Source organism: Pseudopodoces humilis, chromosome 5 (assembly GCF_049639895.1).
Source record: "Pseudopodoces humilis isolate 2021_Gansu_Grassland_sample_001 chromosome 5, ASM4963989v1, whole genome shotgun sequence".
NCBI lineage: Eukaryota > Metazoa > Chordata > Aves > Passeriformes > Paridae > Pseudopodoces > Pseudopodoces humilis.
The window spans coordinates 22,342,011-22,355,520 of NC_142204.1; the positions used below are offsets into that span (position 1 = coordinate 22,342,011).

The window sequence follows — 13,510 nt, forward strand, 5'->3', positions numbered from 1 at the left end:
TTCACAGATGCAGCAAAAAAGAGGTGACTTGAATTCAATTTTCACAGCAATACTTTTCCATTTTGCAGGGATCTCAGTAAATACTATTAATACATTTTACACTGTAGGACACTGAGAAATTACATCCATGCACAAATTTTGTGACAGGACCAAGAATAGAAGTCAAACCACCACTTTCTAAATTGTATGCCTTCCACAGCTACATTCTCTCAAGTATTATTCTTCTCACTCATAACTAACGATCATTAGTTATTTTCCCAGTCACTGTAATACCCCTGGAGAGCCCTTCACTGAGTTTAAACGCTGGGGGGGAGCTACAGATAATTCAGAGGCAGTAACAGATCAGCTGCTTCTCTATTTGCTGTTCAGAATATTACTTGGTACCTGCAGTTTACTGGCTCCTGAGCACTAACTTTTCAGCGCTGCTGGATGGGAGGAGCACCAAGCAGGAGGGATGAACGTGGGAGGGAGGGAAGGTGAGGGGGTGGAAAAGTGACTCTGCTTTACTGAATAATGAGGAGAGTGAAAAGGAATGGGAAAAGAGAGAGAAAAACTGGTTTAAATATTTAATCTCCATTGCATTTGCTTTTGAAGAGGAGACAAAAGGCTTGGAACATCTTTTGTCTTGAACTAATTCTGACCAGAGATGAATAGCATGTGATTGTCACTTCTGTCACTTGCCTTAAGGTGGAGAGAAACAGATTGGTCCTGCTGCATCAGCCCAGCACATCAGTCTCCAGCTGCAGCCAGTGCCTGAAGCTGCAAAAGGTATTCAATTACTCATGACAGTGAAACTTGGCTTTATGAGCCTACATTGCCCTGCATCCTGGTGCCAGCGTGGTCAGCATGTGTGGTGCTTGAGAGCTGCACCCTTCTTTGGAGAAGGAAACTCCTTGGAGAGGCCTGAGGAGCAATTGTGCCTCCCCATATAGTAAGTCACTTCATTTAGGTCTTCACCATTTGAAACCAGGTGGCTAGTGCAACACACATCAACTCTAATTTCCTCTTCTCTCTCCCCACTCCTCTGTACGTCTTTCTACCCAGCCTCTTTCTGCCACATTCTTTCGCTTCCCTTGACTTGCCCTCTGTAGTCCTCCCTCTCTGCTCACCCACGGTCTAGGCAGGGCCAAAAGCCATACAGGTGCCTTGTCTACCAGTCACAACTGCACAATTTGTGGCACCTTCCACAGCTGAGGCAGCCCCACAGAGGAGCTGGCAGGACCTGCATGCCGGCATCAGAGACAACAGCTGTGTGTGCTAATGGACATCAACAAACCATAGAATCACAGAACAATTTAGCTTAGAAGGCACCTTAAAGATTATCTAGTTCCAACCCCCCTGCCAGGACTCCTTCCACTAGACCACGTTACTCAAAGTTCCAGCCAACCTGGCCTTGAACATTTCCAGGGATGGGGCATCCGCAACTTCTTTGGAAAACCTGCTCCAGTGCCTTACTACTCTCATAGTAACTATTGTTTTCCTTAAATCTAATACAAATTTCTCCTTTTCCAGTTTGAAAACATTACCAGTTGTCCTATCCCCTCTCCTTTCTTGTAGACTCTGCTTAGGTACTAGAAGGTGCTATAAGGGATCCCTTCTCCTTTCCAGGAAAGGAGAGACAGTCTCTCAGGCTGACTTCATAGAAGAGGTGTTCCGTCCCTCTCATCATCTTTGTGGCCCTCTAGGCCCACTCCAACAGGTCCATGTCCCTGGTATGTAGAGAGCTGAATGCAGTGCTCTAAGTGGAGTCTCATGAGAGTTGAGTAGAGGGACAGAATCCCTTCCCTTGACCTACTGGCCACATTTCTTTTGATGCAGCCCAGGATACAGAGCTGTGAGTGCACATTGATGAGTCATGTCGAGCTTCTCATCCACCAACGCCTCCAAGTCCTTCTCCCCAGGGCTGCTCTCAATTCATTCCCTGCCCTGCCTGTATTTCTTCTTGGGACCACCTCATGTGTAAGACCATGCACTTGGCCTTACTGAACTTCATGAGGTTCACATGGGCTCACCTCTCAACTCTGTCAAGGTTCCTCTGGGTGGCATCCCATCCCTCCAGCCTGTTACTCAGCAAAGCAGGCACAGCCCTTCATAACAGTGGTGGTTCTCTGTAGCCACTGCCTGTCATCCTCCTAAACAGCCTTCACTGGATAAAAACCTCATTTAGGTTTTCTTTAAAGACTGGAGGTGTGGGAGGGAGAAATGCCTCTAGAGAATAACACATTACTACCCTGGCTTTTAAATTGGTAAATATATGTAAGTTTTAAGAAAGGCTGATGGTCTCTGACTAACCAGAGGAAGCTGCTGAGACTGGGAACTTCTCTTGCTTTGGCAGAGACTTTGTCTCTCTGATTTACTTACTCCCTTTATAACCCTCAAAACAAAGAGATGCTGCCATCCTGACTCCTCAGATGAGGGCAGATGTAATGTGACTTCTCCACCAGAGCCACTCATGGGATGTCTTTAAAAAGGTAGGGATCTTTTGACCTCTGGTCTCCTGAGCCCTGAGGCAAAGCATGAAACCCAGCTTTTTGTCAACTCCTTAACTGGTAGCACACCAGAAAAAATGAAACAAAAAACACCAGCCCAAAAAGCTACAACAGTATCTTTCCAGCCTCTGAAGCCTCAGAGCTAGCAATTATCTTTCAAAAGTTATTACTTCAAAAGTAATGTATTATTTTACTAGGTGTTCGATAAGAGATTAAATAAAGCTAAGGTGCCTAGTTAAGAATGTTATTTTATTTTATTAGCGTTTGAGGAACTTAACTGGTTACTTGAAATGCTGCAGAGAATAGCTGAGTAGGAGTTTGGGCTGGGTGAAGCCAGCTAGCCAAGAGTTTTGCATTTGGTTTACAAAAGAGCTTGAGTAGGCTGAAATTCCAGGCGGATGAGATGGTCTCCACTATGACTACACTTCTCTCTTAGTAGAGAACTCGGTACACTTGGCATGTGAGCCATAGGGATGAAAGAGGAGTTTATTTTCTGTAGCACTACAGGATTTCGCTTTGCTGGGTTTTGTGGCCATTCCTGTTCCTATGGCAATGATACCAGGTTGCTGGTCACTCTTTTTGGATCAAAGCTACACAAGAGCTGACAAGACACCAGAAACAGTCCAGGTTTGATCTGAACTAATGAATTAGAAATGGGAAGCATCATATTTTATGTCAAAAATTTGTCTGAGCCATGAAAGTACTCCCCCACCTTTTGCCAAAAGGCTCAGGAGCCGACAAAGGAGACCTCGTACTGTGGTCCAAAGAGAGTTCAGTTCTGCTCATAACTCAGTATCAGCTCAATACTGCTGCAGCTCTTCAGTGGTGCTCTGCCACATCCTGCCCTTTCTTCCCAAATCTGAAGTTGTTTGCAGGATCTGCTGCTTCCCAAATATGATCAATGTTGTTTTGCCTTTGTGTTAGCCTGTGAGTCCCCAGATGCACATCCTGCTTAGGATGACCGTGACCCTGACTTCAGTGGGAGCTGCTTCCTCTCACAGACAGTTCCAGCTGGACTCATCCCACAGCCTGTGCTGTATCCTTTGAGGTCTGGGGGCACAGACACTCACAGGCATGTCAAGCTGTGCCTGCAACAGCCATGGAATTTCAGTGGTTGCTGTGGATGGCTGTGGATGGGTTCTGTGCAGCACCAGGACTGTGGGCAAAACAGGGAGGCTTTATTCCAAGGGTGGCAACAGAAACATGCCTGTGCTCTGAGGAAAAAGAGGAGAGAAAGTGAAGCATCTTGGAAATTCCTCAAAAGGTGCAGAAATTGGTGAGGGGAGAAGGCTTTGAGATGATACATACACTGTAGTTGAAAGATTCTTTGCATTCAAAAATGAGTAAATTTCTCAGAGGAAACAAAAAAAACACCCCAAAAATTAAAAAAAAAAAAGAAAGCAAAGGGAGAACTGTGGGAGACCTGAAACTCTAAATGTTCGCATTTAGAAGACTGTAAGACTGTGCCTTCCTTCTATTTTCTTACTGTCAAAATATCTTGAAAAATCTGTGGGTTTTTTCCTTTCTTGCCCCACCCCCAATTAGGAGTTTAAAGTGAGAAATGCTGAAGTATTTAATTTTAAATCTTTGAAAATCAAGCTTTTTGATATATTTTAAAATAAACTCATAGATCAAAACTATTCAGAGAATAAATAAGGAGAAAAATTCAAGTAGATCAGCAATGAAATAAACTGCAAACACAATGTTTTACTTGGGGTTGAACAAATGCCTTGAATTCTCCCTATTTTTAGTTTGTTTCTCTCTTTTTCCTGAGTTTCAGTTCCACACACTTTTAGTTTGTTTGACCTTTTTTAGCATTTCTATTACTCATCCCTAGTTTAGTTTTTAATTTACTTAAATATTAATGGAAGAACAACAGTTACACGTTATTCTTATTTCTTAATCAAACCAACCAGCCATTCTAATGTAAATGTCTTGAGATTGAGCAAACAGGGAAAGCATCCCATAGAGCAAAAGATTTACAGAAATTATGGACAGAAAGCCCCTACTTGGGGAATGAGTCCATCTGCTGCTGTCTGGCAGAAAAAAACTGCATGGAAGTATAGAGCTTTTAGAAACAGGTTATTTGCAAAGTAGATGAATTGTCTGTGTCTCTCATACACACACACTAACTTGTTCCCCACACATGCATACATACAGGTCTCTGGTGGAAAGACAGGGAATGTGCAGTCTGCAATGCACATGAACTTTCTGTTTAGAGGAGAAAAGAAAAGATTTTTCCAACAGGCACAAAATCCCACCCCCTCAGCACCCCTCCTTCCCCTGTGTCTGACACTGACTTCAAGGGAGGAGTTGAGCCAATTATCTGTGAGTCCTACAGAAGGAAAATCTGCAATTTGCCAGTAGTTGTGAGAGAGAGAGGGAGAAAGGCAGGGAGGGAAGGAAAAAGATTTAACTGGCAAACATAAAGAGAAACCCCTTCTATCCTAGAGAGAGAATATTTTAAAGCGAATCTCAGACCAGAAGAAAAGAAGCTCGTGGGGAGGGATGAGCCAGATAAGATCTGGGGAAGCATAGAGTCACCGCAGACAACTTCCATGCCTACCCTGATCTTTCTGCAGAGGATCTGAGGCGGCAGAGAGGCAGGGTGGGCCAGCTGGATGCACCCACTACCCTGCACGAGTAGGTGCTGCTCCTGAAATTCTTTCCCCACAGAAGAGCCTACAAAGTACAACTTGCAAGAAAAAGCAGTGTGAGCAGGAGAGACTGTTTCTCCTTTTCCTGAAGTGAGCCTGAGGAAAGAGCTCATCTGCCCAAAGGGAAAAACTGTCACAGGTTCTGAGATTCTTCTTTAGCTTATGTCGGTTGCCTGATCCAATACATACATCTATGGGGGAATGCCCTCTGGAGTCCTGCAGTCCTTCCCAATCCTGCTAAGTTCTTGGCAAATACTGGAGAAGAACTGAGCCCAGAACAAGCAACGTGGGATCCACAGAACAATAGCCTTTTACAACAGCAGCCACCTCTGATTAAAATTATCAGCTTCATCAGACTGCACCGAGACCCAGGACTGCCACTCCTAGGAAAGAAAGGTAAGAAATCAGCACGGAGTTTGAGGCGAGAGTAGGAAACAAACATCCCACAGGAATTATTTTGGAGTGCATGAAAATTACAGGGACACTAGTAGTGATTAAGAAGTGGCAGGTCTGTTATGCATGATACAGTTTGTGTCTGCCTATGTCCTTTTCAACTGGGTGCAGTGATTAACACTGTGGTGGCAACAGAGACACAACCAGCAGCTGAAGACAGAGGAGTGCAAGGGAGGTAGTTCGGAAGTCTGTTCATGAATGGGGAGCGATAGGGAGAGCATACACCCTGATGGGAGGATGGAAAACTAAGGTGCAATAGCTCTGGGCAGGTTGAATAAAGAATGTCTTCCTTAGGTATCTCCCTATTGGTGCTCAGGCTCAAATTTGCAGTACCTCACCGGCATTCAGACAGGCGCTCTCCAGAGCATACAAAAGCAGGTTCATTGTCATTCATTCCTATGCCTGCCTATAAAAAGAGAAGTGGTGGTTAGCAGATAGAGAATAACACAGGGAGTCAAGAGAAATGGGGTTTAATGTTGATTTTGGATTGTGGTTTCAGCTCTTTCTGAGCAAATGAGCTTTTCCCTTTATTTAGTGTTATTTAGAGATAACATTAATTGCCTGTATTTCAAAATTTCAGCATTTTGAAATCCCTTCACTGTACCAATATAAAATACTAATATAAACTTTCTAGCATCAAGCCAGTACATAAAGCAGAAGGTACCACTGGGAATTAATCTATGCTTAAGTATTTAATAAACTGGAAGGAAAATATGTAGATTAAAGCCAGCTGGAGGTTGTTTGTCTCCTCATTCTCTTCTGATTGATTTTGCTTTACTTAGTACATGAACATGTGGTCTCTCCCTGTTTCCTTTCTTCTGTCTTTAATCTTTTTCACTGTATGAGCCCCTGTGCTCCCCCTTGCCTCTCCTGGGTGTCAAGGCTGAAGTTTCATTCCTTTTCTGAGGAGGAAAGAAGGCAGACTGTGTTGAACTAAAGAAAGACTGGACTGAGGGGATAAGAAGGGTCAAATGTAAGCTCCCAGTTCAAAGGCACACTCTGAGTCAGGTTCGCAGCAGAGGTGATGAGTAGCAACTCCACAAATCAAAATGCTGAAAAGCGTATTTTGACTTTGAGTGAAATGAAATGCAATTAAGAAAGCACAGGAGTCTTGACTGAACGCCTTGACAGGGGGAACAAGGACAGTATAAAGTGTTCAGGTCCCTCAGCACGCATGTTCTGTACAGGACATAAAAGGCATTTGCTCAAAATGTGTAACTGTGTTCTCTCCCAGATGCTTTTGCACCGAGTTGTACAGAACTGCTCTCTAGCAGATGTAAACCACACAGGCCACTTGTCCTCATGCAGCTGCACTGCTCCATCATGGCCTGAAGAGCTGCCTCACCTCTAGATGCTGGTTCTAGGCAGTAAAGTTTGTAGTTTCTACAACTCATCTATTTCCCTGCTCTTCTCTGCCAAATAAATAAGCCTGAGAGGGTGAAAGGAAGCATTTTTTTGTCTACCCATGGATGCAAACACAGTACTGAACTGGCTGTGGGGGATAGCGTACATGTCAGAGACTGAATACGGTACTCCTGCAGTATTGGAGATAGGTCCTGTGGTAAACAAAACACCAGTTCAAATACCAGCTGTGCTCCTTGCTGTCATTTTTGCCACAGTAATCCCAACAGTACTGTAATTCTGCATGTGTGCGTCCATCCGAAGTTGTGTTCTGGCATTAATCTGGCTCTAATATTAGCCTGTCCTACCCTCTGAATGTGATTCAGAATGTAAGCTATTCTGAGGAGAACATTGCATTTTCTTTTGTGCATTAGGTAGGTCTGAATATGCCGTTGTTGTGCTGCAAATTATAGCAATAACAGTAAGTAGTCATGTTTTGCTGTTTCCTTGGGCTATAGCACAGAGCTTGTGATGATGCTGGCTCAGAATTCCAGAGACTTCTTTATTTAGCAGTGACTGTATCGTCACTGCTGCTTTGGTGCTTAGCACACATTAAACAAAGTAAAGTATTTTAAGCTCTTCCCTGAGATAATTGTCAGCTACATAAAAGCTTGGGAGTTAAAAGTCACTCAAGGGAAAGATAGGAATCCAGATCTGGACCCAGAAATGATCTGTCAGTGTACATAAAGTACTTGTATTGCAATATAAATAAACAACACCTAAGTTAAATAAATGGCACAGTGGCAACTTGATTATTCTTTAATAAGAACCTAGTAACCAAAATAAACTCTGTCCAAAGTGTGCCTCCTTTTCCGTTTACAGTCAGCTTTCCCTACACAGACACCGTATTTTTCTTTCAGCACACAGTTCATTTGAACAGGTATATGAAAAAGGTCTGAGCAGCACTTTTTCTTTCCTACCAAAGTTTCCTGCATCTGAGCACTACGTCAAAATGCAGTCTCCAGGGCCTCGAGACTCATTTTAGATGTCATGGGTTGGAAATCTTGTCTAATAACTATTTAAGATGGCTGTCTTTCATCTTCTCTCCTCCTTGTACATAGCACTGGTGCTTAGTAAAGCCAGTGGCACCCACAACATCTGTATGTATAAAGACTGGATTTCCTAAAAAAATCTGTGTTTCTGCAGTTCCACCCATTGACAGCCATCCTGCTGCAACAATGATAGTTTGCTTATAGGGAGTTCCCACGCTACCAGTCCAAACAGCAGAATTAAAATCTGGTTTCTAAAAGGTCACTGGAGGCACAGATCTTTGAATTTATCACCAGCCAGTGCTATTTTGTGGCTCACGCTTCCTGCATCAGCAATGAATATTGCATGGGACCAGCTATTTAAAGTTACTGAGATGTCTAGCTTGCTGATGTTAAGCATGATTCTTGTTTCTGTCTGACTTTTGGCTGATCTCAGAAAATTAGTATTATGGGCAGCTCCTATTTAGGCAGCCAAACAGAGTGATGTAGGTTCTAATGGCAGCTGCAGTGGCCGTAATATATTGGGGAATGTGACCTCTGTGTTTATATATCTAAATGAGAACCAAGTTCTAGTGAAAAATCTGGTAATCTGTAAGTGACAGATGGTGGGAAGGAACCTGGTGTCTCAGTTGAAGCGCAGCTGATAAATTCAGCCCTTAATGTTTAAATGGAACAACAAATTACAATTCAAAAGCATGTTATGTTCAGTGTAAATGCCCTCGTTTTTATATCACTTTAAAAGAAAAGAAAGAACAACAACAACAATAAAACAAAACCCACTCCCTAAAAATGAGACTGAAAAAGTTTAAGCATTTCCAGTGAAAAAAATTCTGTATGGACCTTGATTACTCTGCTCTGCTATGCAGGACTATGCTCTTTGGCAAGCTTGTGGTGAGAATCTGCCTTATTTTACCCTCCATTTGGTTTCTGATCTTTCCTCCAGCTCTTCTATTTCCTCTTTCAGGACCAAGCAATGATGAAGACTATGTCTGGTGGAAACTGCAACCTGAACGTGCCGGCCAAGAACTCATACCGCATGGTGGTTCTGGGAGCCTCCAGGGTGGGGAAAAGCTCCATCGTCTCACGCTTCCTCAATGGCCGCTTTGAGGATCAGTACACTCCCACCATTGAGGATTTTCATCGCAAGGTCTACAACATACGGGGAGACATGTATCAGCTGGACATCCTGGACACCTCTGGGAATCACCCTTTCCCTGCCATGAGGAGGCTTTCCATCCTAACAGGTGAGAAAGTCAGGGGGAAGGTCGTAAGTATAGATGTTAGCTTGAAAAGTATAGCCTACAGATGACTGGTTTTTGGGAGATAGCTAAAGGAACTGCTTGATTTGCTGCAAGATGCATTTCTATAGAGAGATATTTCCTGGCTGGTGTGTCCACAGCACTATAAGGAATGCATTAGCCACAATGGAGAAGTCCAGTGGGTGAAGGTCTGAAATTGAGATATTCCCTTTCCCTCCTGCTTTATATTTTTATTGAGGTCACAAATAAATGGCTGAATGCAATTCTGTGGGTATACAGAGCAGAAAAGGGAAAATCAGGCATGTTGCTATAAGACACACACAGTGAAAAATAAATATAAAATGCGCAAAAAGAGAATTCTAACCAATAACGTCCCAAGGATGTTTTTATTCCTGAAATTTCCAGCCTGATTTCCTTGATTTAATATTCCAGTAGAGGGACAGCTTTACACCCTTTCTCCTTAGTCTGCGTCTAATCAAATGTGTTTAAAGACAAAAGAAGGGGAAATGGTGGGATCATTTTGCATCTTCTCACTGTCAAACCGTTCCTGCAGTGGGCTAAAATATATAATTATAAAAGTGACAGTAGATGTATATTCAGCCACAGTTCACAGCAAACCTTCTTTCTGGATTCACTATCCACTTTTCTACCTGGCCAGTGAAACATGACATTCACATCTGACAAGGCTACAATCTATATTCACTGAGATCCTAGGACCATTTTCTAGGATGCAAATGTGAGCTTTAGTCCCTGAAAGCTCACTTAGCATGTGCCACATGAATGTCATTCAACAGGCAATGATTTGCCTTATTTTCTACTTGCAAAAGGAATTGTAAGTTGGGAAATGTCAAAAGGAGATGCCAGGGAATGTGTGTCATTTATATATTAGGGTTTTTTTCATGGTCTGCTTCTCTTGAGCAAATGCAATGACAGCAAAGCAGAGAAACCTCTTGTTCCTGACTTAGGTGTTCAGGACTGATTAGCTGTAAACCTTCAGTTCAGGTGTTGCTTTGTGTGTTGTGTAATTAAGGGGTTGAGTGTCTACCAGCTCTCCACTCTTTCTGGTGTCAGAACAGGATGTGTTTTACAAAGAGATACAAATGAAAGGAAGTAAAAAGAAGAGCAATGCAGCAGAGCTGAGATAGAAACATATTTATGAAAGAGATAAAAACAGGCAATAACTTTCAATCCCAGTGCAAACTAGGAATGCAACTGGGTGTGACTGGAGTAACATCATAGCCAAAAGTGTTTTCCACTATAGAAAAATGTGGGGAGTTGAATCAGAAGAACTAAAGTACAGCTGAGTGAATAGGTGCCAAAGGACGAAGCAAAAAAATATGGGGAGGAGATGGAAATAAAAAAATTGGTTTTTAAAAGTTGCTCCTCTGAAACTGGTGTGACCAACAAGCCTTTACAGTATCTTTTTTTTTTTTTTAATTGCAGGGGATGTTTTCATCCTGGTGTTCAGCCTAGACAACAGAGAATCTTTTGATGAGGTCAAGCGACTCCAGAAACAGATCCTTGAGGTCAAATCCTGCCTGAAGAACAAGACCAAGGAATCAGCTGACCTCCCCATGGTGATCTGTGGCAACAAAAATGACCACAGTGAAATTTTCCGCAAGGTACGCACTGATGAAGGTGAGAATCTTGTCTCCAGTGATGAAAACTGTGCTTACTTTGAAGTGTCAGCCAAGAAGAACACCAATGTGGATGAGATGTTTTATGTCCTCTTCAGCATGGCCAAGCTACCTCATGAGATGAGCCCTTCCCTGCACAGGAAAATCTCCATCCAGTATGGTGACACTTTCCAACAGAAATCCTTTCGGATGCGCCGAGTCAAAGACATGGATGCCTATGGCATGATCTCTCCCTTCGCTCGCCGGCCAAGTGTCAACAGTGACCTGAAGTATATCAAATCAAAAGTTCTCAGGGAAGGTCAGTCCAGAGAGAGAGAGAAATGCACAGTCCAGTGAAGGAGGCTTGCGCTTCTATCTGAAGAAAACATCCACATGCAGTGCCTTAAAGAAAAAATAGTCTGTGGAAGCAAAGAACGGGCTAGTGGGGTTTATTAAGAAAACCCAACACGGAGAAAGGATAACTTCCTGTGGATTCTGCTGAGTCACAAATGTAAATAACATCATCCTTGAAGATGACTGGGAATGATCATACACCTGAGATACATTTGCATTCTTTTGTCTTTGTAATGTAGCTCCTCTTCATTCCCCTTTTTGTTTGAAAAATACAGTCCTGAGAAGTAAAGACATTTCAAACTTATCGTTACAAAGAAAATCGATCAAAAACGCACAGAAGGCATTGACAGTCACCCAGCATGCAGCTCTTGCTAAGAGAGAGGAGGTTATGTGTGTGTGTGTATCTCTGTGTGCCCATGTGCACGTGTGCACTCATGTATGGAGCTCTCCTTTTAAAAACTGGGACTTGCATTTCAAAGGGCAGCAGTCTTAACTGAGCATTCCCAGACTGGGAGTGGACTCTATATGTGGATGCATGACTTTCACTCACTTCTGAGGGCACCTGCATTAAGAATTGATTTTATGTTTGTTGGGACAGTTACCATTTGACATTGACATGAATGTTGGTTTGTATTATAGATTTTATTTGGAATTTGTTGGGTTTTTTTATTATTTGGGGGTGGGTTTTTAGCAAAATCAGATGGCAAGTGCATTTGATATTAAACAGTGTCTGCTTTCTACCAGTGAAAGGTGGTTTTCCTCTGTAACACTTTCTAAGATGTGCATTGATTGAAAGTGAAATTATTCTGCAAAAAGCCAATGCATTTGGCTGCTTTGCAAGCCTGGTGTGATGTTGTTTCTCAAAGCAGCCACACCAGTTCTGAGTATCATAATACAAATGCCACTCCTTGCCTTGCTGGCCACTGGACTAATAATTCTTTCCTCTGCCTGTATCAGCTGAGAGTGACCACACTTACATGTAGAATGAGACCACTTCAGAGCCAGGATTGGATTATTTTTCAAACATAATAACTGAATGGTTATAGGGCCAGCTCCTTTATATTTCTTCTGCTGACATGCTTCTAGTAATTTTGTTCATAGTTTCCCTCACTGTCCAGTAAAGGTTGTCTTGATGGAAACATTTGCACTGAGAAGTCCTTCAGAACAGAAGCTTTGTCCTGGCTGTTCAAACGGGATTGAACTGACTGGTCAGATAAATCTGGGGCTGTCCATTCACTTCTTTCCTTTCTCAGCCCAGTACAGGCATCCTTATTTTCACCTCTCTCCCTGTGCTGCTTCTAGCTCTGTTGTTTGATGAGCTCCTGTACGCCCTCAGAGTCCAATATATTCTCTCAAATGTGAGCTTGCCACTCTTGCTGACTGGAATGAGCTGTGCGCACACATATCTGTGGGCAAAGCATGGCCCCAAGACAGTAAACAACAGTAGAATATATATGTTATATATACCTCAGAAAGACCTTTGGATATATTGTCCTTCCCTCACCCTCAAGTTCTGTGTTTGGCTACATCTGCCTTGCTGTATCCTAGGCAGAGCTATGAGCTAGTTTGTGCTATAATTTGACAGGAAACCAAGAATGATGATTGTCTGTAAAAATTAGCCTCTGGGATTCAAAATCCCATATTCATTTATCAACTCCACCCTTCATTGGTACTGTATTGGTAAAATACACTGTTCTTTTATTCCTGTTGCCAGGGCAGCACCTTTCTGACCATGTCTCCCTCCCTGTCTATAAATATGTACATGGTTTATGATTAAACCTGATTTATTTATTAGCTGTGTCCTGGTTTGGTTTTGGTTTCTTTTTAGTTTTAATTTCTCCAAGAATAATGAAGAACATTCTGTATTTATGTTGTACAGATATATCTAGGTAAGTGAGTTCTGGGTTGAGTCCTGATGAGATCTCCTGTAAGTTCTGGAAGAGCCTTTTATGTCCTCCAGACACACCAGGGGCTACACATTTGCGTGTTTGGAACAGAACTGTGTCTATATCCATATCTATCTTTCAATCATCTTTTTGACCACTAACTTATATATACAGATATCTGCAGAGCAGACAGTTACTTTTCCCTATGCTGCCTCCAAAATGAGAGAACAACTCTCTCCTTCCTGTACAGAGCTGACGTGTTGATCCCTTGTGCAATTTAACGTGATCTCTGCAGAGACATCACTGTTTATGTCCACAATCTCTCCAGGTTACCATCTGTACCTCCCAATTCTGTGAGTCCTGGTCCCTCTGAGCACATCCTCACCACTCCACAGACTCCCTACCC

The 13,510-nt window shown here is 42.7% G+C and overlaps 1 protein-coding gene across 2 annotated transcripts; it reads left to right on the forward strand.

Annotated features, from left to right (window-relative positions):
• Nucleotides 1-4,840: 4,840 nt before the first annotated feature.
• On the forward strand, nt 4,841-12,957 carry RASD2 (RASD family member 2). Of its 2 annotated transcripts, none has more exons than XM_088055863.1 (3): nt 4,841-5,542; nt 8,933-9,233; nt 10,692-12,957. In XM_088055863.1, exons 2-3 carry the CDS (start codon nt 8,963-8,965, stop codon nt 11,219-11,221), a joined length of 801 nt encoding a protein of 266 aa, XP_087911989.1. In that variant the 5' UTR covers nt 4,841-5,542; nt 8,933-8,962; the 3' UTR covers nt 11,222-12,957. The 2 variants fall into 2 exon arrangements, with proteins under 2 accessions (XP_087911989.1, XP_005527609.1); XM_005527552.3 differs by having other exon boundaries at nt 8,954-9,233.
• Nucleotides 12,958-13,510: the final 553 nt, after the last annotated feature.

What these genes read in the sequence shown, in the direction of transcription:
- RASD2 (XM_088055863.1), top strand. Translation starts at nt 8,963, where the DNA reads ATGATGAAGACTATGTCTGGTGGAAACTGCAACCTGAACGTGCCGGCC. An exon ending in GAGGCTTTCCATCCTAACAG is followed by an intron (nt 9,234 to 10,691) that starts GTGAGAAAGTCA and finishes TTTTAATTGCAG; the next exon opens with GGGATGTTTTCATCCTGGTG.